At 41.4% G+C, this 24,911-nt stretch overlaps 1 protein-coding gene across 23 annotated transcripts in view; it reads right to left on the reverse strand.

The window, feature by feature from the left end:
• The window catches only part of LOC135113721 (uncharacterized), a 92,871-nt gene that overhangs the window by 10,777 nt on the left and 57,183 nt on the right, over positions 1–24,911 (reverse strand). For 3 of the 23 annotated variants that reach the window (XR_010274963.1, XR_010274944.1, XR_010274960.1), the window contains 3 exons: positions 23,633–23,775; positions 23,223–23,366; positions 20,294–21,132 (listed from right to left, as the gene is read on the reverse strand). Coding sequence is in view for 3 of the 23 variants with exons in the window: in XM_064029247.1 (XP_063885317.1) it covers positions 3,107–3,182; positions 19,024–19,074 (127 nt within the window). In the remaining 20 variants the exon portion in view is untranslated. Of the gene's footprint in view, positions 1–2,681; positions 3,183–17,790; positions 18,273–19,023; positions 19,075–20,293; positions 21,133–23,213; positions 23,367–23,632; positions 23,776–24,911 lie in introns of those variants that run through there. The other 20 variants (XM_064029246.1, XM_064029248.1, XR_010274950.1 and 17 more) reach the window with 19 other exon arrangements.

Genomic DNA, 24,911 nt, shown 5'->3' on the forward strand with positions numbered 1-24,911 from the left:
CGTAAATCTTCCCGAGTCTGACCCTCAATAAAATTACCCAATAAATCGGCCTCTGGACTCGGACACACCACTACTCTTATGTGCAGCAGCATCAGGAAGGCTGCCACTCGTGCGTTCGTTGAAATTCTCACGTGAAACTGTAAATTTCGCATGATTTCGAAGACAGCAAGGAATTTTATGTATCTAATGTCAAGTTTGTGTTATTTTACTTTTTTTTTTTTTTATCTGAGCGTGATGATAGTCACGTTTTATTTTCGTACATCAATGTGGCAATACTTCACACTGTGCAGGATCACACAGGCGTATCTTCATTTCTCTTAACGTAAAATATCCCAAGCATCCCAAGGCATCGATAAAAGTTACCTGAACACATCCATCGCCGTGAGAAGTGTGGGATCCATATCGGGGCGAGGCTGCTTCTCTTCCTCCAGTAAATGGTGGCTGAGAAATCGATGCCGCGTGGAAGACGAATAGTGGAAGAGCTCGCTTGGGTGTTTTGCGAGACAAACGATCGCGGCTTCTCCATCGTCTCGGGTCCAGTACAAGAGTTTCATCTGTGCCCGAGGGAGGCTCAGCGTCTGGCTTGCCACGCGGGAACACGTCCTCAGCAGGTGCTCACAAACTTCGTCAGAATGTTACAGATCCCACAATCTATGTCTGTCATATGAAGGTGATTCCAAACTTCTTTACTGGAATAACACTGATCCCACAATCTATTCTTTGGTCCGTGTTATTTGAACGCGCTCACAAACTTCTTTTCTGGGATAACACAGACTGCCTCTCCTTCTGTTCATGTCTTACTGAGTTATTCACACTCCTACTGATCTGACAACATGTCCTTTCTGCCTGTGTCGAGGTGTTAATAAACTTATGACAGTAATTATAGATATGAACGTTTGCCTTTTCTGTTTACGTGTCGTCGAAGTGAATGAAGACTGCAATACAAGTATTATCGAGTGGAATCAAATTTTATATTTTTAAGAATTCTGAGGAGAAGGAGTGGTGACTTTAAAGCTTCCAGTTCCTCGCCTCAGCCTCCCACGCAGCATCACCGCGTGTTCCTTGCCTTGTCTCACCAGGCGGTGATTAATGAAGGCGGTGAGCTCCTGGTGACTCCCCGGCACCGGCGAGACGCGCTGCTCCAAGTGGCCAGCAAGTAACGGAGGGCAGCAGTGTGGCCACAAAAAAACTTGTACAATTAGGTGATGAGATGACATGATGAGATGACTCTCTCTCTCTCTCTCTCTCTCTCTCTCTCTGTCTGTCTGTCTGTCTGTCTGTCTGTCTGTCTGTCTGTCTGTCTGTCTGTTTCTCTCTCTCTCTCTCTCTCTCTCTCTCTCTCTCTCTCTCTCTCTCTCTCTCTCTCTCTCTCTCTCTCTCTCTCTCTCTCTCTCTCTCTCACACCACCCAGAAAAGTAAGTTTTTATCTTCCAGTACAGTTTCTCTAATTCGTCTGAGTTGTCTTGACACTCCATTTTTTTTTTCCTTTTTTCCCTCCAGCCAGTATTTTATGGCAGCAACATTTCTCTCCCTGTCACTGTTCCTTGACTGCCTGCGGTTACGCCGCCGGAGTGGGGCTGAGGTGCCGCTATTGATCACCACCACGTCGTCGTCAGGGAGGAGGCTGCAGGGCCAGGTGGAGAGTGCAGAAAGAAAGCTCCCTGTGAAGTGGAGAGAGGGCTGCGAGGCATTGTGGCGGCCCCGTCACCGCCAGGAGGCGCGGGGAAGGGCCTCACCTGGCCGCGTGAATGATGGTCTGAAATAGAGTGGTCTTTGTTCCTGGGCAGCGGCGTTGTCCAAGGAAATGGAGTTACTCTCTAGGCTTTCCTTCGAAGAGATTTATGGCCTTCCCTCGACTCATCTTATTACGCTCACCCACTCACGGAGGTCTGCCCATCTTTTTTCTTAAATCTAACGCTGAACTTCATTTTCTTATTCCAGTCAGTATTTTTCCACAGTTTTCCATTTTCATATTTCATCTCACGACTCTACGTTAGAACACAAGCTTCCGTCAGGTTAGGCCAACAGATTCTTCACCACCTAGCAGGAACACCGGATGAGCACCTGGAACCCGATAATTAAATACACTCCCGCAATTTCACATAAGAAGGAAGAAATCTACCAAGCCCGTCTCATCCCGAATATAAACAGTGCAAACCCTGAAGCTAAATTAAAGAAAAGATTAACCCAGACCAGGACAGCGAGGCGGTGAGTCAACAAAGCAAGCAAGCAGGCAAGCACCTCACGTGTGTTGTGTCGTCACGTCTTCACGCTTATGTCAGCACTAGAACACCGTCATGACAACACCGCCGCCGCCACCCCGTCACGGCAGCACCCTCACGCAACACTGCTCCACAAAATACAAGTCATACAAAACCTTAATTGCAGCGACATTTTGTGTGGGTAGAAATTTAGTTGCAGTTTTGTCTCGCACGATATGTAGTTCCATTTACTGTATTTTGCGAGTGTTGTACCTTGTCTCACGTACTTGCAGTTGTGTGGGAAATAAATACGGTGAAAGAAAAGCGAAACGAACATCCATGCTTGTGAAAAAGAAAATACAGTTTCATATGTTAAAAATACAAAGAGTTTCAAGTTTTTTTACACTCGCCGTGAGGGGGAAGAAAACGCGTAAAAAACCTCACAACCTCTGGGAGAAAAAAATGCATACATAGTTTGAATTTGCATGACTTTGCTAGTGATTTTGACAGGATGACAGGTAAGAAAACACACATCACTTTGGTAACACTACAGGTGAGGAGTGAACAATAAATTACATGACTGAATGCATTGCTAAGAAAGAACATTTCGAATCAAGTGTGTATCTAAATGAACTAACACATTACCATATCACTTCACGTCACAATGCAACGAGTGAAGAGAGAGACACAAAAACTATTAGAAACACCTGCGTGAAACACTAATCCATGAATCAATTACGGTTTCATCACACACACACGCACACACACACACACACACACACACACACGCACGCATCGAGAATTATATCTGAGGTCGTTGCAGAAGTTGATATAGAGAAAGTTGGACAAGGCAGATACTCATATATGTCAGTGTAATTTAGTTCGCTACGTTATGACATTTCTCCTTAATTCCCAGGTGCGAAGTCCGAGGTAAACTGCACGTCGCCCCGCTGCCCGTGTGACTGCGGAGCCATCAGGTCACTAAAAAGGAAAATAAACACCTGCACTATTGGAGAGAAAGGCGCGATATTCAGAATGAGTGTTTTTCTTCATTTTTACAGGAGTGATGGTTCCGTGAAGACAGTCCACCGCTTCTTGAGTCGCTAGGGCGTGATGGAGAGGCATGGAGGTCAAGAATACAGTGAGAAAATTAATAATGAATCAGGGTGATAGAGATTCCATTTTTTTATTATTATTATTATATAGTGAGAAAATTAACACTCCCTGCGATTTGATGAAGTCTTCCCTAAATATTATCCATTGTGAGGTCTTTCTTCTTGCTCCACAGCCATCTCTAAGCATTATACTAAAAACTGCTAAATATAGTCTTTTAATTCGCTTTTTTCTTTCTTGTGTATGTTTATTAATATTCCGTTGTACCTAGCGCTGTGAGGTGTTGCATATAGCAGAGTTAATAATGAGGCAGGATAATGGAGATGGCTCAGAGTTTGTGGCTGTGTACATACTCACACGGAGGGCGAGCATCTAGTTCAGATAACAGAGGAGTAGCAGCGGATCAAGGGAGGCCACTCACTCTGCCATCTATTGATTAATAAGGAATTACTGGGAGTGCACCGGCCTGGGAATACAATGGCAATATCGTGAAGTACTGTAATCTACTTAATTGTAAGAGAATACTGTTAATAGCCAACGATATGACATGGGCTCGATTACGATAAAACTTTTTTTCCTATACACTGCAACCATCTTTGATCTAATTAGATTGCTGTGATTATTTTTTTTTTTTAGCTATTTTCCTTTTCATTTAAAATATTTATGAATGTGATATTATTACACCTCTCAAAAAATTGTAATTAAGTTCGCAAATTGCACTGCTGAGTTTGTAATCAGTTTCATTAATGGGTTTATTTCCCCATGAAGTCCCGGGTTTAGAGGCGGCAGGCACTTTATTATCGTAAATCGCGCGTAGACACTTCACAATCCTTGCAATGCCCGTGCAACAGTGAGGCGCCGCAAGCCACCCTCTGCCTCACTACATATATAACCAGAACCACCGGTGTTTTTTTTTTTTTCTCTCTCTCCCGTTTAGACTTCAGTTAATTTCAAAGTGCTACCTCAGTGTTTAAATGCCCCACCAACAGAATCGGCCAACAGCTTCTTTTCTCTGGCCGGCATATTTGATTTCCGCCCCAAAATGTAATGTTCTACTGTTCTCTATGTGTGGAGAAATAGATGAGAAGACAGGTGTAAGGAAACAGGTGTGGGAAAACAGGTGTGAAGAAACAGCTATAGGGAAATAGGTCCGGAATAACGAGCGTGGGTTAACCGGTATAAAGAAAAATGTGGAGCAGCATGGTTGGAAAACTTGTGGGAAAAAAGAAAAAAAAAGAAAAGGTGTGGGGAAACCGGCGTGGGAAACATGTGGAAAACAGGTGTGAAGAAACAGGTGTAGAAAAACAGGTGTGGAGAATATCACATATCACTACATCTTTTTCGACACGACTTAAGGGAAACGTTCACGCTGGTTCTTTTTCCAGAGTCAGTAATCCCCAACAGTAAATATAACTTTAAGGAAAACTTGTGCAATATTTCCCAAAACTCCTCCTCTGCAAGAAACGTATCCTGAATATCGTCTACAAGTGTACAAGTTTCTACCTTTAACTTTTAATGTGCGATTCCAAGGAGCGGTCAACACAACATCTACCTACACAGTATTTATCTACCTACCTACCAATCCACCTATCTATCTATCTATTATTTATCTATTTATTCATTTATCTGTTTTTCTATCTTGCTATGTAATTATCTATTTATTTATCTATCTTTTTTTATTTATCTATCTGTCTATTAACATATTTTCTTCTTTATTTACGAGTCAATCTTTTTATTTCTGTCTATATATCTATCTGTCTTTTAATCTGTCTATCTATCTATATATTTGTCTGTCTATTAGTCTATCTATCTGTCTGTATATCTGTCTATCTATGTCTTTATCTATTTATCTATCTATCTTTTTAACAATCTATCAATCCATCTACATTTGTAACTATCTACCTTTAACTAAACCAAGCGATTATATATATACATTATATATTTTTTTTCTTGAAGTTCCTATATTTACAGTCAATTATGGAATTCCCACTAAGTAAAAATACACAAAGGCACAATAGCGAGGGTGCGAGCATTTAACATCACCTTCTCTCCCTTATTTACGCTATAGGGAGCAGGAAGGCTGGCTAAAATAAATGAACAGCAACGGGGGAAAAAATAAGACTCAGTTTGCATTCAGATAAATATACCCAAAAGTAATAACAGTATTCTCCGCTTGCCCTCCTACCCCACTAAGCAGGGAGGAAAGAGGAAGGAGGAGCAGGGGAGAGGAGAGCAAAGTTAGGAAAACCAGGCACGGGATGGGAATGACGGCCAGTAAAATGAAAGTCAAATTATAGGAGGAGGGAAGTGGAAAGAGGGAAAGGATCGGGTGGAAAGGGAGGTGGGAATGGGGCAAAGGTGGAAGGCGAAAGGGTGAAGAGATCGAGGAAGGCGCAGCAGAGGAGAGAGGGGATTAGGAAGGTGGAAAGAGAAAGCGGGAGGGATCTGGTGGAGGAAAAGGAGAGAAGGTCTAGGGAAGGAGAAAAGAGTGACAGAGTGGAGGGACAGGGTGGAAAGGAAGGTGGGAATAGAGAAGTGGAAGGTGAACGAGAGAGGGAAAGATTAAGGAGTTTGGGTGGAGGAAATGAGAAAAGGTAGAGGGAAGGAGATAAAAAGGAAGGGATTGGGTGGAAAGAAAGGTGGGAATAGCAAAGGGGAAGGTGAACGAGAGAAAAAGATGCAGGAGGAAATGACTTTTATCAGAGGGTGACAAGCGAAAGACTGAGCCTAAGGTTGTAAAAAAAACACTCGAGTCTACCTGGACACGCAAAGCCTCGTCAACACCATGAAAACTACACAGCGGTACAGACGAGGAGGATGCGAGGCAGACACCACGGCGTGAGGACATGACAGGGATGCCAATACCAACATGTGCACGTTCAATAATGCCACTGCCAAGTAAAGAACGAAAAGCAGGACACATATTGCTGGATACAAAAACGCGTACAGGCGCAGCACGATAACGACGCATCGGCGATAAATATAGATCCGTCTTTCCCCGGCACTGTGTCAAGTTTGTACCTTCAGCTGCAAAACAAGTTACACCTAAAGCACTGTAAGTCGCTGAAAGCTGGGCAGGATGAAAGAGCGCGACGGATTGGCAAAGTCAGTGACACAGCGACTTAAAGGGCGAGGGAGTCTCGTCCCACTCGCAGCCTTATGTAAGAATTTCATTTTGTTGTAATTCTCATAGGAGTTTAAATATTCATGCATCAAGTCATTGTCCTGTAAAAAGCCACAGGGAAACGAGCTACTCTTCAGGTGACCAAATGAATGAAATAAAGGGAATAAAAATTATGAAAGACCGTTTGAATAATTTAGTAACTAGATCCACACATCATCACACATCAGTATCAATATAACGCCCTAAATTTTCGTGTCCATCAGAGGCTGCTGGTGAGGCACGCCAGTCAGTCAGTCAGTCACACACGTCACATTCACACTCATCAAAGTAAACACGAACACAAGCACAAGCACTCCGTCAAACTCAACAGAAATACTAACAATTCCTGCCTCTAATCTCACTTCCCACACACGAAACGCCCTCCTGAACCCAGACAAAGCAGTGGACCGAGCCACTCACGTATAAATAGCATAATACCCCAAGTTCGAGAGCCGCACCGCACTTTAATCGCTTCCCTCCATCACTTGCTCGGCGGGAAATCTCTTGCCGTGCTGTCAGGTCGTCACTCTCTGTCCATCTAGATGAAAATGCGATTCCGCGAAGTTACACACCGGCCCTGCTCGTCATCTTGTCCTCGGTAAGAGAAGCGCTCAGTCATCGCCGGAATTCGTGACCCGCCGCAGTATCTTGCCTTATCATTACGACGCCCGGCAGTAAATCCCCATCAGGTGCGGCGAGGGTGGTGAGGGCGGCGAGGGAGGACAAGGGAGGACGGTGATGAGGCGGGGTGAGGAGCGGGAAGGCAGGACTGGGAGGTGGACGGATAGAAGGGATGAAGGCTGAAGATTGGTCTCTCTCTCTCTCTCTCTCTCTCTCTCTCTCTCTCTCTCTCTCTCTCTCTCTCTCTCTCTCTCTCTCTCTCTCTCTCTCGTGTGTGTGTGTGTGTGTGTGTGTGTGTGTGTGTGTGTGTTGTGAGAAGTGTACGTTTCCACGGATATGGGAATGTTTTGGCCAGTGGGAGAGGCAACAAGACACCAGCCGCTATGGCCCCGCAACGCTCCCAGGCCAAGCAAGTTCTTTACAGTCTGCAGAAGGGGAGCGCAGAGAGTTTGTTGGTGACTCCACGCGTCCCCCCTACCCATCTCCCTTTTAGTAATGCTATAGAACACTTCACGTTTCTGTTCACGTTTTCTTACAGCCACACCACGGGTACATCACACAAGCACATATGACGCTAAGATTGCTATTCAAACTAGCCGTATTCGTCTCCATCGAGGGAAGGGAATCAGGGATGTCCCATGGTCTGACCAGCCTCAGAGGTAAAAATTCCTAGATGGCTTCTCATAATTGCTTTTACTTTCTGTACTCGCATATTAGTTCCTGCAGCATTTCTGGTATAAGATCTAATTCTCCATCTGTGATACGTGTTTGTTTTTTTTTCGCTGATCTGTTTTCCTTTACCAGGACTCGAGAAACTACTGAAAATAGCATTGTTTTACTATTTCTATCTCAATGTTTAAACTAAACCGGGAGTTAAATGTATTTTCGCAAGATTTACTTTATTCAGTATCATGACTTTTTTTTTATGATTTAGCTCTTCTATCTGCTGTTAGATTTTCAACTTTACCTCCTCTGATTATACCATCATTTTTCTCCTATCTCTCGTATACAGCTTTGGTATCCAACGCACATCAGGTAATTGTGGCATTATGAACCAGCTGCGTGGGGGTGTCTGCCTCTGTGGCTCTACTATTCAGCTTCCCCAACTGAGTAATTACTGTTTCATATCATGGCACTGTGAATCTGAACGGAGGATATTACAGGGAAACGTTCGTCTCTGGCTGCGAGGCACTCATGTATACACTCATTCCACATTCTTGTTACTGTTTCAATACTGCAACATCCTCATCCTGGCTGGCTTGCCTTAGCGTTGTCAGAAGTGTACAGTCTACAGTGCAGCCTTCCATCTCCCGAGGCTCGTGTTCTGTATATCCCTTCCTGCCACTGGACTAGAAATATGGTCTGCCACGATCTATTTCATAATATTTATAAGAAATGCCAGGCTCAAGATACTGTAGTTATACATTTTAGTGATTCTGGCTTCCATCGAAAATAAATCCAAGAACATTCCCTCTCCGTCTCTCTCTCTCTCTTCTCTTTCCAGTACAGATAACCACACTTGCTCTTTTCCTATTTCGAAGGCTGTAACCTTCCCTCACATCCTTGTTAAGAATTTAAACACGGACACTCTAGACACTCCCTCCTCCATCAGCCTCTGAAATGTTTTGAAATATTACTTTTACAACTTTTCATTCATCTTCTACGACCCTGGACCACACGACCATCTCTTTTAAAAAGATTACTTCTACATCTCCGTATTCACTCCCTCCCAGCACAAAGAGCTCGCCTGGCAGTCCACAGGTCCCTTTTCTATTGATGGAGAGAACCTTAACACTCAGTCTGTACCAGAGAAAGGCGAGGAGTCAAATCTTTATCTACTTGTTCGACGTTTTACTTCGTATCTTTAAGAAGTTGCTGGAAGTTTCGTCAACAAAACTTTCTGAGACATCTATCAGCTTGAAATCATGAGTTTTCTTAGACATGACTTGTAGACATCTATTGTAACCCTAAGGTGCACGTATAGCAAAATGTGTCCCGTACCTGTCGGAACCGTACTTCTCCCTTAATCAACAAGCGCTACTCCAACAGGCACAGAGGTGGAATTTATACACGTAGGCACTGCAATATTTGGGAGCACAAAGGCTGTTATTAATTCACGCGGCAGAAAAGACGGGAATGTAACACAAATATAACACAGCCATGCATTTATCGAAATTTTGCAAGGCTGAGGCAAAATCCTGTTATTATGTATGCTCCCGTGTGAATTATCAATCTCTGTTTCCAGCTCATGCGAGGGGGCCAAGAAATAATGAAATCAGGGTGAAAAAAAAATTAACTGGTTCTTGCAAAAACTCCTCCCCCCTGTAAACGGTCCCATAAATTACGAAGGTGGCGTCGTCTGGCTTGAGGGTAAGACACATGGCACGTATTTCACTAACAAAATGAACGATTCAAAGACAGGAGGCAGCATGAAGTGATTAAATTAACCAAGCACACGAGCACATTGATCTGAAGAGAGTAGGAGACTGAGAACCTTATTTCTTAACGTTTCGGCCTCATTTCGCCTAAATTTAACAAGATCTACTGGAAGTTACTGAGGTCTTCAAGGGTGCTTTTTATGACTCCAGTGATATTTTTTTGGGGGTAAACTCTGGAACTCCCTGCCTGCTTGTATATTTCCTCTTTCCTATGACTTCAACTGTTTCAAGAGGGCGGTTTCAAGACACTTATCCTCCATTATTTCATTTTTCTATCTGGAATCTCTTTGGGAACTGGCAGTCTTTTTTTTTCTCAAATCTTTTTTGCTCTTGGCCCGTGACCCTCTTACATCTAAAAAAAAAAAGTTTAATAAGTGCCTGAACCGCACTTTTCATATTTCTTCTCCTTTAATCAAGTGTAGCGTAGTGACTGCAGTGGAAGTTATTAAGGTCTTCAATGCGGTTTTCATCATTCTAGCGAAAATATAACAAGGCGGGATCGAGAAAAAAAAATAAAAATAAATAATCACAGCAGGCTTTGAAAATAGTTCCCATACAACCTTACAGCATTTAGGAACACTGGCCTGAAGGGAACAGAACAAAAGAATGAAGCAGTATGATACTCTCCCTTTCCTCCCCTCGGGCCACCACCGCCCACGTCCCGCCTCGCCCGCCCATCACCCTCGCTCTATAACACGAACACGACCAAGCCTCTAATCACTAAGTTCCCCGTGAAAGTCAGTAAGTTACGATGTTTCATGTGGAAAAAATATGCATGACTGGAAATCCATACGATGATGATGATTATGATGATAGTGATGGAGAGAGAGAGAGAGAGAGAGAGAGAGAGAGAGAGAGAGAGAGAGAGAGAGAGAGAGAGAGAGAGAGAGAGAGAGAGAGAGAGAGAGAGAGAGAGAGAGAGATTAGAGATATAGGCTAGAGCAGAAATGGAAAACAAAATCAGGAACTGGAGACAGAGGTAGAGAGACGTGCATTATTAAGACAAGGTTAACCCCACTCCCCTCTCTCTCTCTCTCTCTCTCTCTCTCTCTCTCTCTCTCTCTCTCTCTCTCTCTCTCTCTCTCTCTCTCTCTCTCTCTCTCTCTCTCTCTCTCTCTGATTGAGGACGATGTACTCTCACGTTCTCCATCTCAAGTTACATGAAGGAGCTACAGCCACATCTCGTTTGCCCCTTCAGCTCTGAGTCGTCATCGAGGGTCGTGATAAGGGTCGGGGGGGGGGAGGTCGTACTGAAATAGGACGTAATGGAAGGAAGTCGCTCTGAAAAGGGTTCAAGCGAAAGAGATAATGTTGGTAAGGGTTGAAATAAGGGGGGCCTGTACTGGAGGTAGTCGTACTGGGGAAAAATTATGCTGAGAGGGATTGGTACTAGAAGTGGTCGTATTGGAAGGGTAGTAGTGGAATGGGTCGTTCTTTATGGGGAGACTTGTATCATAAAAAGAATCTACTGAAAAAATATATTTGATAAGACGCTACTTATTTATCTATTTGCCAGTATTCTAGTGGTTTAATACAGGTAAGTGAGGATTATTTTATTGAACTGTATCACGAAAGAATGTACTGGGTGGGAAAAAAATATTGGATTTCCAGTAGACATTATTTATTTATCTAGTTACTTATTCTAGTGTAGTCCTTGCCCAGCACTCCATTCTCATAAAACAAATCAAAAATGAAATCTCGCTAAAAACAGATATACACTGTCTTGGTGAGCTTCTCTCTTCTGAAGCAATGCAAAGTCTTCACCAGGAATGTTACCTTTGATAAGTGGAGCAAACGTGTATCATGCTTTGCTCTCTCTCTCTCTCTCTCTCTCTCTCTCTCTCTCTCTCTCTCTCTCTCTCTCTCTCTCTCTCTCTCTCTCTCTCTCTCTCTCTCTCTCTCTCTCTCTCTCTCTCTCTCTCTCTCTGTGTGTGTGTGTGTGTGTGTGTGTGTGTGTGTGTGTGTGTGTGTGTGTGTGTGTGTGTGTGTGTGTCTGTGTGTGTGTGTGTGTGTGTGTGTGTGTGTGTGTGTGTGTGTGTGTGTGTGTGTGTGTGTGTGTGTGTGTGTGTGTGTGTGTGTGTGTGTGGTCAGATTACAGGGCACTGCCTTCACATATTTATCTGTTTAATCATTTATTTACTTATTTAATCATCGCTCGTGGTCTGGGAAAGGTTAAATGTAACCTGGAAGCACAAGGGAAACTATATCTAATCTTATTTACTCGACCACTAGGCTCACTTTTATGCAAACTTCCAGCTTCAAAATATCCACCGCTCCTGTGCCAGTATTTACTAAAACCAATGTGTGCGGGAATCCTTGTAAATGATCCTGCTTTGAATTAATAATAAAAAAAAAATAACATTACTTTTTTTTCTCTCTCTCCAGGAAGACAGTATGGACGGACAAAGGTTTTCGATCAGGCAAGCAAGGATTCACGGCAAGGCAAGATTCCCAAGTTTGTCAAGGATTTCACGGTGTCCAGGTCAGCACACAGTTGGAAATACTTCGCAGGAAACCTTTGCGCTTTTGTCACCAACGTTTTGCAATTTAGTTTGTGTCATCCTCTCTGAACAACGCAGTCCACCAACACGTCCTTTCTTTTTTAGCAGGAGTGACTCGCAATATTTTATTTTCTTACCAAACAAAGACCACTAAAACCTATGTACACTTTACTACATCCACTTCGCGGTCATCCAGTTAGGTGGAATTCAGTTACTGGCGCTGCACTTTCCTGAGTCCCTCGTGAAGGGGTGGGATTGAGATTTATTTACTTTCTTTCCCATTTTCCTTTTTTTTTTCTTTTGTGCCAAGACTGCAAACTCACCGTCCTATATTTTAGAAAACGAAAACCCACCCTCGTTTCTTCCCAAAGACGAACATTTTCATCCAACTTTTCATTCCAACAGACAGTTTTTTTTTCTATGCAAGCAAAACTCTGAAAGAAAAACTTGTGCGAAATATAATAAAGAAAGGCTAAAGATACCTAACCCTGAATTCAGTTTTCTATTTTGAGCGAAAGGTGTAGGTGTGCAAGGTGCGTGTAGAACAGTGTGAGGAAGAGAGTTGTCTTTGGAGGGCAGGCTGTGACTACTGTCCTGCGTTGTAAGACACGTAAACATTCTGGGGAGTCACAGCTGGGTCGGAGACAATGGCCTGTGCTCTTAAACGCTTCGTCTCTCTCTCTCATAACGGCAATTCTCAAAAGCCACGGAGATGAGCTGTGTTCCCAAGGTTGTTTTTTCCTATTGACGATTTGTTAAACTATCACTACAATCATAAAAAACGGGAAAAAACACATTTCGCAACCTCGATAGCTTATAGTGCAGGGTGATAAAACTCGCTGAAATAAGACGACGCAAAGTTTCAGAGCAAAGGTGCAGCATGAGACTCACCACAGGAAGCACTCGTCACTCTTCACTCGGCAGCGGACCAAAACAAGAGCCATTGCGTAGTATTTTACTAGTCACAGAATCAAGCAAGTCGTCACTGTTATTTCCGTCCCTGAGGCGTGAAAGGCGATGTGTTCTGATCTCCATGGAAAACAAACAGAAGCGAGATGGCGTGCTACATGAATCCTTGCTACCTTAAGTATGCAGTGCTTTTTTTCGTTTTATTTTCTGGAAAGTGGCAAACATTCTTTATATTACCTATTTAAACATTTCTAGCTGTTTACTTCGTCAGCCTTTTATCGAAGGGAATAATAAAGCAAGCGTTTTTTTTTTCTTGTTTACGTTTTAGTCTATCACCTCTTAAATACTGCAGCCTTCCGCCAGTACCACTTGCAAACATGGACAAAGCTGCAGTACCTGGATAAGAGCTTCCACTGACTAACTGCACTGACTTTGATCTTCAGCATATTCACAACACTCAAATCAAACAAGTGCAGATGAACGGGGGAGGAAGAAGAATGTGTGTCGTGTGCGTGTTTCCCTGGTCGGTGTATTGTGTGCCCTGCGTGGCGGCTGGCTTAGTAATTTCGACTTTTTATTGTACGGTTCGTTATAAACATGGCTATTCATTTTGTATGCGTGTGTGTGTACTATATGCATCTATATTACATTACCAAAAATTAATATGTGTGTGTGTGTGTGTGTGTGTGTGTGTGTGTGTGTGTGTGTGTGTGTGTGTGTGTGTGTGTGTGTGTGTGTGTGTGTGTGTGTGTGTGTGTGTGTGTGTGTGTGTGTGTGTGTGTGTGTGTGTGTGTGTGTGTGTGTGTATTTTTTATTCATATTTCACGTGTAATAATGCGTGGTATTACGTTTATTGGGTCAGGAATATCATGCTGTACGTAAAGCTAGATTCAGTTACCTTTTATCATTATTTTTTTAAGTTTATTTTGAATAAAAAAACACTAATAACATCAGAGGGTATTAATGTGAGCAAATATGACGTAAACACAAAGCCGAAAGACGTAATCGGATGTGTGAATGTAAGCACATGCACATCATTTTTTTTTTTTTTATGTTGAGAGAAGTAATCTAGTATGTCACACCTCGCTATCTGAAAACAAACAGTCTTTCAAGAATAGTAAATGCTGACAAATGAATGAAACTAATATTAAAGTCACTTACATCTACTGAAAAATAAATGCGCTTACTTCCTTTACGAGGAGGTCTCTGCTGGCGAAGAAATAATCCTACTTTTCACTCATCAGTATTTGCTAAAAATAAAATAACCTACTTTTACTTATGATTCTGGCAAGGACATGAATTTTCTTTTTATGTAGAGATCCTTATGTCAATGGTGTTCTTTTTGCTCAATGTAATTACTGTGAGAACTGGAGAACCTGCCATTTCTGGGAATAACAATTAAACTTAGTCTCTTTGTATAACTATAAAAACTGAAACCAAGTAATAAATATAAAAACTGGCACTTTCTATACATAACTGTTTCTATGTATAAAAAACTGATAATTTCCATGTATAATTATAAGAATGGTGTTTCTATATATAACTATTACAACTAATCTATTCTGAGCACAACTATCAAAAGTGGTAATTTCTATTCATGAATTCAGCAATTAGTATTTCTATGTTTAATCATAAGAGGTGATATTTTCAATTATAATTATACTGACAGTGCTGGATCCTTTGAATCTTTAAAATGGCTCAAGAGGTAAGTGTGTGTGTGTGTCTATTCTTCACTCTTCGTCTGATAACTTATGCTCTTCATTCCTCACGTCTTGCTCAATCCATGCCTGTTCTATTTTTACATTTCCAAGGCAGTATTTATTTTTTCCTGGCGACTTTCTCTCTTCCGCACCGTCAGTTTGGTTTTTTGTTTTTTTGTCTTTTTACAGTGGCGATCTATTGTTTTCCCTTCACTTTTTTTCCACTCTACTTCCTGTGCCCGTTTCCAACTGCATCCACGTTTAACTTTTACATTCTGCGTAATTTTTTTCTATCGTTCTGTTTCCTCTTTGCCCTGTCTTCTCTCTCATATTCGTTTTATAGTCCTATGCTTTTTTTTTTTCCGTTTTCTTCCACTATCAGGATTATTTGAGTATCTTTCCACTTGATTTGAAGTCCAACTTTAAAATTCTGTGTGACTTCTATCATCCTCTGATTTCTCGTTATTGTATCATTTTGTTTTGTGTCTCAGTTCCAAGTTATTTATTTTTTTATTATTCTTTCCATTATCTTTTTTTCCGTTGCGTTTTGCTTGTCTGTCTATCCTACTCTTCGTTTATGTCTAATTTTTGTATTCTGTATGATTTGCCTTTTTTTTTCTATTTCCTCTTTGTTTCATCTCTCTCTCTCTCTCTCTCTCTCTCTCTCTCTCTCTCTCTCTCTCTCTCTCTCTCTCTCTCTCTCTCTCTCATTATTATTTTTTTCTTTTTGCAGTTCTTTGTCACTCTTTTTCTCTTTTACTGAAGCTGCATGTGTGACTTTCCACCTCCATATCAACTCTTACCTTTTGTGTTCTATATAACTTGGGTAGTGTTTCGATTCTCTCTCTCTCTCTCTCTCTCTCTCTCTCTCTCTCTCTCTCTCTCTCTCTCTCTCTCTCTCTCTCTCTCTCTCTCTCTCTCTCTCTCTCTCTCTCTCCTTATTCGTTTTCCAGTTTTGTGTCATTCTTTTTTCACCTTCTTTTGCCTCTAGCTGTGTAACATTTTTCCTGTTGTATCCACACCTAACTTCGTATTCTGTGATTTGCTCCGTGTCCTGGTTTCTTTTTGCCTTCCCTCTTCTCTTATTTTCGTGCCCTAGTCCATGCTCTTTCTTCCTTTCCCCTTTATTTTTTCTTTTCTCTTGTATGTATATGTGCACTTTTACTGCCGCTGGAACACTATTTAGTAACCAGCGTGAATTCCATCATGTTCTTACTCCTCTTTGTCTTATCGTTCTTATTTCCATGGCTCAGACTCATGCACTTCCCTTGCGTCTTTCATACCGGTCCTCCGCGGCATATATACATAGTGACACGGGGAATCAGGGGGGCTGTGGTGGACGGTGGGTGGAATACGTAACAAGGTAAGCAGGTGAGGAATAAGCAAGTTGGCGAGTTACAGTGAAGTGGCATGCGAGGTTGAGACATTCCCCTTGCGAGTGACATTGGTTGAAATTATTAGTGATACGTGTCTTTTTTTTTTTTCATATGATTTAGGGTTGTTCTTTTTTATTATTCTGTGTTGTTTTGTCTACTCACCTTTATTACCTTATTCCCTCTCTCCCTCCTCCTTTCTACTTCTCACCCTTCCTAGCCATCCTTCATCATCTTATTCCCCTCCCAGTCTTCCCTCCGTTACACTCCGTTCACCTGCTTCTTCTTTCTCCTCCTCCCTTATTCATTCTTGCTTCCCATTACCGTCTTTGTAACTCTCTTCCTCTTCCTCCTCCTCCTCCTTCTCTATCGTATTCCCTCATATGCCTTCCGTTTCTCCTTTTTCTGTCTCCCTATTTCACTTTTTGCCCTGTTCCCTTTCGCTGACTCTCTTTCGTCCCCTCTCGGCAGTAACACGAGCCTGCCTTGCACTTCTCTGCCTCAATGCGACTTTTTCTTCATCTTCTTCTCGTTGCTTTGAAATATTCAGTGACCGTGTGTGTGTGTGTGTGTGTGTGTGTGTGTGTGTGTAGCTCAATATCTCCATCAAAAATCGTGTTAAGTAATCAGCAGGAGTTGGCGCATCTCTCTCTAACACTATTTTAATTACCTACATGCGCATCCCCGTTTTCTTTGCTGTGATGGAACGAAAACTCAACTCAGCATGACTTTACAAGCAAAAGGAAATCCAATTAAATAATGAACGGTGCTCTCTCGCAGGCAAATCACCTTCATAGCTGCGTCTCACATCCCAGTCCACGGTGCCCTGCCTCCCTCACCTTGCACCGTATTCTGAAACACCTCTGGACTACACCTCCACTACTTTCAAAAGGCTCTAGTTGAAGCTACACAGGTATTAAAGGGTGTTTTTACGTTTCCAGTGACATATTAACAAAATTTCTACATTACTAAAAGAAGAAATACTCTTAAAAATCTGGCTAATCATCTATGTGGCATGTGAAGACAGTCTAAGTAAGAGGACAAGGCGTTCCTGAATATGGGTCCTTTACACTTCAGGCTGCGAGGGTGTGTGTCTCTACCTGCGTGTAACATATGTAGCAGCAAAGGAAGACTGTGCAAGGGAACGGTGATAACGTATGGCAAGAATCATAACGTACTCTTGTGTGCTGGAGGGGAAAACCTTAGAGTATCGGTGATCTTGCCTGAGAAGCGTAATGAAAGGCCGGCCACTGACACTCATCATTCTGTGCTAGCCATGCGAAGTGACATCTCTTGATTAGACTTACACCACCACCACCACAACCACCACCACCACCGCCACCACCACCACGACCATCGCCTCTTCCACCACACCTCTTCCTCTTCTTAGTGATCCTTCTTCTCCTCCTTCTCTTCCTCCTTCTCATTCCTGTCCTTCATCTTCCCGATCACCATTACATATACCTCCTCCTCCTCCTCCTCCTCCTCCTGCCCCTCCGCTCTTACCATCTTCTCTTCCCTCTTCTACAAAATTCCTCTCTCTCTCTCTCTCTCTCTCTCTCTCTCTCTCTCTCTCTCTCTCTCTCTCTCTCTCTCTCTCTCTCTCTCTCTCATTCTATTCTCCCTTGTGTTATCCTTTTCCCTTCATATATCCAATTACTTCTCCCGTCGCCTATGCCTCCTTTCCTGTTACTTTTTCCACTTTCTCTTAATTAACGAGTCAAAAGCAAATGTTTGTACGCAGTCTTACGGAAGCAACAATAAGGAGAGATTTGATTTGATTTAATTTTACTCTGATCTGTTTTTATAGCTATTCATTTTCATTTTGTGTGTTCGTTGGCCAGTCTTCTTAACACAGGAAATCATAGGAGTAAAGGAACAAGATAAAACAAGAGTGCAAAAGACCAGTTGATCTACACAGGGCAGCTCTAAGGCACTGAAATCCACTCTTGATCTGTCCTTGTAAACGAGAGTGAGAAAACTGAACGGGTAAATGTAGCCCCGAAGTTAGTGATGTTCTTAATGGAAGTGATTCTGTTATAAAAATGGAGAAACTGTTGTGGAATCTAACATGGAAATATAATTAATTGACAAGAAAAATCGGACCCTAAATAATGCCGTGAACGGTGGAAAAAGTAGCTGTGAAGTAATATGGGAGTCCATCCCCAGGGCACCGCCACACTCCTCGGGTTCTTCAACTTTCTCGCCCCGACACGGAAGTTCCATTACATATCCTCTTTGGCCGCGGAAAGTCTGGGAAATTAAAATGCAATTACGAAAAAAGTTACCAAACTCCAGCTATCACTTTCGGTACCTTCCCGCTCTTAAACCAAATAAAGAAATGAAGAAATAAACGAAAAAGAAAATACTCTAAAAGCAATCTTTACACAAATATTGAAGACGTTGCTTGTTCCTACTTTTTCACTCGGAATCTTGAACACTTTGCTCTCCCATCAGAACTATCTTTAAAGGCCACATATTATTAATCAGGATTTAAAAGGGTGTTTTCCTCACTGATGATGCGTTATCTTTGCTAAGCGACTTCTAGAATCAAGAAAAACACTCGTGGAAACCTTCATAATTTCCACATGAGTTAAATAAAACGGTTAAGATAAGACACCAAACGTTTGAAAACATGGACCTTGACACCATATTACAGAGGATTTTTTTTTTTTTATGTAGGAGGGACACCGGCCAAGGGCAACACAAATCTAAAAAAAAAAAAAAAAAAAAGCCCACTGAGATGCCAGTCCCAGAAAAGGGTCCAAAGCGGTAGTCAAAATTTGAAAGATAAGCGTCTTGAAACCTCCCTCTTGAAGGAATATAGGTCTGTTAAAAGTCAATGCAGAGGAGAATCGATAAAAAGGTACAAGAGTTGTGAAATATTCCTTACGAGAGGAGATTAAAGCTTAAATTTTACATTCGTTTGAGATAAGACACTGAAACAATTAATAATACGTACCAATTCAACAAGAACATCAGAAAGTGTACTCTGACATCGTACCTGTGCGTGCTCCAGAAGGCAGGTGGAGGAGTGGGGTGAGGGAGGAGTTGCCTGCATGGAGAGAAACACGAAGCGTCGTCAGAATCTTGGGCGACACGGCACAAGTAAAGTACGGCAAAGTGTTTTACAGAGAGTATAGAACAAACACATTAGATCGCTCACTATTTCGTACAAAATTTAGAGAAGGTATTATTTGTGCTTAGTAGTCCCGAAAGTACTAAAGTGGTCGGTTAGTACAGTTTTGTTAAGAAGCACAGTAACCAGCATTCACTTGTATTATGTTGTCACTTTAACCTAAACGCGACTGATCACCAAAGTCACCTTCCAGCGTGCCTTGTCTGTTACTTTATTTTATTTCTTATTCTTTTATTTATTTCTTTTATCAATCTTTCCTTATGAATTTTACATCAATACTGCTTTTCCGATTAAACAAATCATACAACTTAAAACTGAGAGAAAATCTAATACAAAGCAGATGGTCGCTCACCAGCTGCTTTCTGCACAAAGACCTCACAACCACACGCTGCGCCACGGCTCTCGCTACCTTCCGCTCAAGTAATATCAAACTTGCCTCACATACACAGAACTGCTGGACCGTTAAGGGTAGTTAGATAGAGGACAATTCTCACAAGCTCAGCCACCTCTTTCGCTACCTTCCACACAGCTCGCATAAGACAAAATTTTTTCTCGCACACAAAGAACTGGTGGACCATTGGGGGCAGTAGGAAATACGACAATTTCCATATTCCTGCATGCCTGTAGGGGTGAAAAAACCAGCAACCTTGACCTTTATGTGTGTATACAGGAACGCAAAGGCCAAACAATGCTGCACTCCAGTGTGTGTGTGTGTGTGTGTGTGTGTGTGTGTGTGTGTGTGTGTGTGTGTGTGTGTGTGTGTGTGTTGAAACTAATTGTTTACATCCCGTAATATTTTCTTTGCCATTGCTAACAGTTGCTGGAGATGAAAAAGGGCTGACTTAAACAGACATGATAGAGAGAGAGAGAGAGAGAGAGAGAGAGAGAGAGAGAGAGAGAGAGAGAGAGAGAGAGAGAGAGAGAGAGAGAGAGAGAGAGAGAGAGAGAGAGAGAGAGAGAGAGAGGAGAGAGAGAGAGAGGAGAGAGAGAGAGGAGAGAGAGAGAGAGAGAGAGAGAGAGAGAGAGAGAGAGAGAGAGAGACGAGAGAGAGAGAGAGAGAGAGAGAGAGAGAGAGAGAGAGAGAGAAAGAGAGAGAGAGAGAGAGAGAGAGAAACTGATTAAAAAACACCTCAGATAATGATACCTCGCTTTTCCAGAATATATGAATACAACAAAAGTTTTTTTTTACAATCAATCGTTTCTTTTCCTGTTTCTTTCCCTCTGCTGGGTAATCGTTTTCATCTACCCCTTCTCCTTACCCCTTCCCCTTTTGTCTTTTTGCGATAAGATAAAAATACAGCTCTTTTCTGATCGAGCCGCGAGGAGTCAAACAAAGCAGGAAGGAAAAGCCGAGATCAAAGAGAAAGGGTAAGTAAGTTGAGAGATTGGCGTCCGGCAGTTTGCAGCACAGCACAGCACAGAACAGCGCAGCACAGCACAACACAGCACAGCACAGCACAGCACAACACAACACAGCACAGGACAACACAGCACAACACAACACAGCACAGCACAGTGATCGCTTCTCTGTTCAACTTTCCCAGCTCTCTTTTCTTACTCCCCCGCTATGGTCGAGTTTCCAAGGGTTTATTTGTGGCAGTTTTCTTTTCTTTATTCTTTTTTTTTTCTCCCGTTTGTCTCCTTATTCACGACTGTTCTCCCTTCTTTTCCTTCTTTCGTATGTTCTTGACTGGTTTTGCTGCCTTCGCCGCCATGGTCAGGTTCGTGAAGCTCACTAGTGGTAGTTTTCCTTTCTTTATTCTCTTTCCATCCATTTGACTTTTTATCTTCGGCGGTTTCCTTTCTTCTATTTTGTACTTGACAGTCAAAATACACCGCCATAGATGAAGGAAACATGAACGAGGAAGTCAACCTCCGGAAATTCAAGGCAACGAGCCAATTTCAGTGTTGTGTTACTGCGCTTTTATGAACTTACGTGGTCTCTATCCCAGCTGTATCACGTAGCAAGGGCAGCTGCGGGGAAAAAAAAAAATCATTCCACATCCTATCTACTAACAGATGTAAATAAACCTTTGTAATAATGAAATAAAACAGCCTATACATCAACAACGCTGGCCATCCATTATGAAGCTGAATCTAATTATTGTTGCTGTTTGTGAGCGTAGAATTATAAAATTATGTGTATCTATTGAATGTTATGTTCGTGGTAAGGCGGGGATGGAAGGCGGGTCACTAAGTAGCTAAATGAAGTGTGATTTAACCCATCCACCATCACAGACATACAGACAGCTTTCAAACTTCATCCATCCATGTCTTACTTAGCCGTGACAAATTAAATAAGAATAGGAATTATGTTGAATGAGTAAGTAGATTTATTTATAAACCTTTGATAATAAAAAGCATCATCCTTAATCTAATCAAACAAATTATTGACATACAAAATATAATAAAACCAGTACCGTGGTAGTGACAGGGTTAGTAATACATAGCTGAAATCAAAGGTTTTTTTTTTTTTTGTTGGGGGGAACATCAAATGATCACAAAATTACGTCTAGCTACAAATTATTAAACTAAAGACACCATAGTGTAGGGGTATTCAAAAGTTAGTGTGTTAGTTTTTGGTTTGACAGGCAGCATTTACAGATACGATGTGGCGCGCACTCAAGACGAAAAAGACCGGACAAAAGATGAACCAGACCAGACAACATGGTTCGGACGGGGCAAAAATCCATGTCCTTAAACGTTTTGTTCCCTTATAAAGACCATTTTCAAGGCTCCCAGAGATGTTTAGTAGGCTTCTCATAATCTCTTCTACTACTGATTCAGAATTCTTGTTAAACTATCACCACCATCATGAAAACACTCTGGAAAGCATGGACAAACCCCGTCAGAGTTCGCTGTAGTTGAGGTTAAGATGACGAGACGCTTAAGGAAGTACGAAAGGAAGTCAAGGGAAAAACTGACGCGCGAGTGGAAAAGGGAGGGATGATGCAAACTTTGGGTAATTAAGGAAGAATTTACGACGCATTGTAGGCAGGGGGACTGTATTAGAAACATCCTCCCTCCCTCTCTCTCTCTCTCTCTCTCTCTCTCTCTCCTCTCTCTCTCTCTCTCTCTCTCTCTCTCTCTCTCTCTCTCTCTGTCCCCCTCTAGATAAAAAAAAAAAGCTATTTTATGAAGACAAAAGAACAGAGAGCTTTTAATAAATACTCTTACTGGTTCGTTTGGATATAATCAGTAATCTCTGCGGGGAAAAAATTAAATGAATAATTAACTAACTAAATAAATAAAGAAAGAGAGAAAGTAGCATGCAGAGAACGTTTTCACTGTCCTAAATAAGACAGAGTGCACATAACAATAACAAAAGTCAACTCAGCTAGCTTACGCAAACACTCCCTCAAGGTTTCAAGTTAGCACCAATAACAGAAGTAAATAAAGTGCGAGGAAAGAAGGGAGTGAAGAGAGAAGGAAGGACCCGTGCTTGTGTCTCTCTCCACTGCTTCTATCAAGACCATTAACACCCTGCCCTTAGTGAAATATTGGGGCAGGAAATTGTTCATCTCTCTCTCTCTCTCTCTCTCTCTCTCTCTCTCTCTCTCTCTCTCTCTCTCTCTCTCTCTCTCTCTCTCGCTCTCGCTCTTATTATTATTATTATTATTATTATTATTATTATTATTATTATTATTATTATTATTATTATTAGTAGTAGTAGTAGTAGTAGTAGTAGTAGTAGTAGTAGTAGTAGTAGTAGCAGCAGTAGTAATAGTAGAAGTAGTAGTTGCAATTACTGTTTACTGATCAAATATATATGCAAATTCCAAAGACAAAGATAAAATGGACAGGTTTCGTTCAAATCAAATAATAATCAATCAAAATAATAATAATAATAATAATAATAATAATAATAATAATAATAATAATAATAATAACAGTAACAACAATAATAATAATAATAATAATAATAATAATAATAATAATAATAATAATAATAAAAATAATAATAATAATAATAATAGCTTTATTTCATCATCAGGCATATCTTACACTATGGATTAGATAAAAAAAATCTTCAGAACTATATACTTAAGACGTACATTACATACAATTGTATTGTGGACCTTATTATGTTTGAGAGCAGCCTGAACAACTGGATGGGCCCCACCACATGCGCACAGCTGTTCCTGACGGAGGTGATGATGGAGTTACCCTGCTCGTTCTCCCTACCCATTGTAATGAACGCGGCGTGTCTGCTTATATATAGAAAACAGTATATATTTTAATAATATATGATCAAACACACACACACACACACACACACACACACACACACACACACACACACACACACACACACACACACACACACACACACACACACACAAAGCAAAGCAAAGCAAAGCAAAAAAAATAAAAAATACGGACAAACCTAAAATTCACCTAGTCAGTTAACATTCCACATAAGTACACCTAAGAACTTCAACTAAACTTCCCCCTCCGCCTTCCTTACACAAACCTAACCCGGTGCTTTCTTTGGCGTGAAGTTTGAGAAGTTTGGCGTTTTGGTGTTACTTCCCTGCCTCCTTCCCGTCTTTATCGGTGATTCCGGTGCCGGCAAGAGGGACCAGCGCGGGGCCCTCCATGGACCATGAATGCAATCTGCAAAGTATTTAGGAGGACGCAGTGTTGAGGCGAGGTTATACGCCACCAACGAAACGCGACTGAATATGAAGCAACGTTACGTTTAATTGAATGAGAGAGAGAGAGAGAGAGAGAGAGAGAGAGAGAGAGAGAGAGAGAGAGAGAGAGAGAGAGAGAGAGAGAGAGAGAGAGATACTCGAGACATTTCTACATTATTAGTAAAATTATCCTTGATTAATATTCTCCTTCCTCTCCCTCGCCGACTTTCTCTTTAATTCTCTCCCTCCTTCCCCCCTGAAAATATTTTGCAGACGAACAATTTCAGGCGCGTGTGTCTTGTATAATGTTTTGAAGAATTCTGTTGTAAAAGACTAAAAGACTTAATACATTTCGCGTGAGTTTGAAGTAAATCTTCATATTTTGTTATGGAAGATTTGAATATCAATATTTAAGCTAATGGAGAGAGACAGATAAAGGAAAAATTAATATATTAAAACATCGTTCTGGGAATTCAAATGACAAATCCCGAGACAAATCCAGGACAGTCGCCAGGTAAACTCAGGACACAGTGCCCAGATAGACTCGAGACACTCCCCTGATAGACAAAGAAAGGAATCCCAGATATATTAATATTACCAAGATATTTCCCAAATAGATTATGATATAAAATCTTATATGTATATATATATATATATATATATATATATATATATATATATATATATATATATATATATATATATATATATATATATATATATATATATATATAACTTCTTATGACTATTTCTGGAGTATGAAGCACTTTCAGATCTAAACTGCCCTTCCTGATTCAAACTCTTTTGAATTCATTCTTTGGGTAGCGAAAGTTGAGCAAGATTTCCTTCAAATTTCAGAGCCTTTGACCAAGTACATCGCATCAGGACTTGAGCCTTCAATAACTTCCAGGAATTGGTCAATACGCTTCACTTTTCAGCACGGACAAGTGAGCGAGAAGTAAAAGTCAGGCAGCGGCAGCCACACTGCGCCTCGTCAATCAATGGAGTGGCCATCACGTTCCCTCCTGAAGCACTTCATGTATATTTCTTTACGTCGGCACGAGTAAAACTTCTGTGCTTTACGACGTGTCTTAATTTTATTGCGTCTATCAGTCC

Source organism: Scylla paramamosain, chromosome 26, assembly GCF_035594125.1.
Source record: "Scylla paramamosain isolate STU-SP2022 chromosome 26, ASM3559412v1, whole genome shotgun sequence".
NCBI classification, from domain to species: Eukaryota; Metazoa; Arthropoda; class Malacostraca; order Decapoda; family Portunidae; genus Scylla; species Scylla paramamosain.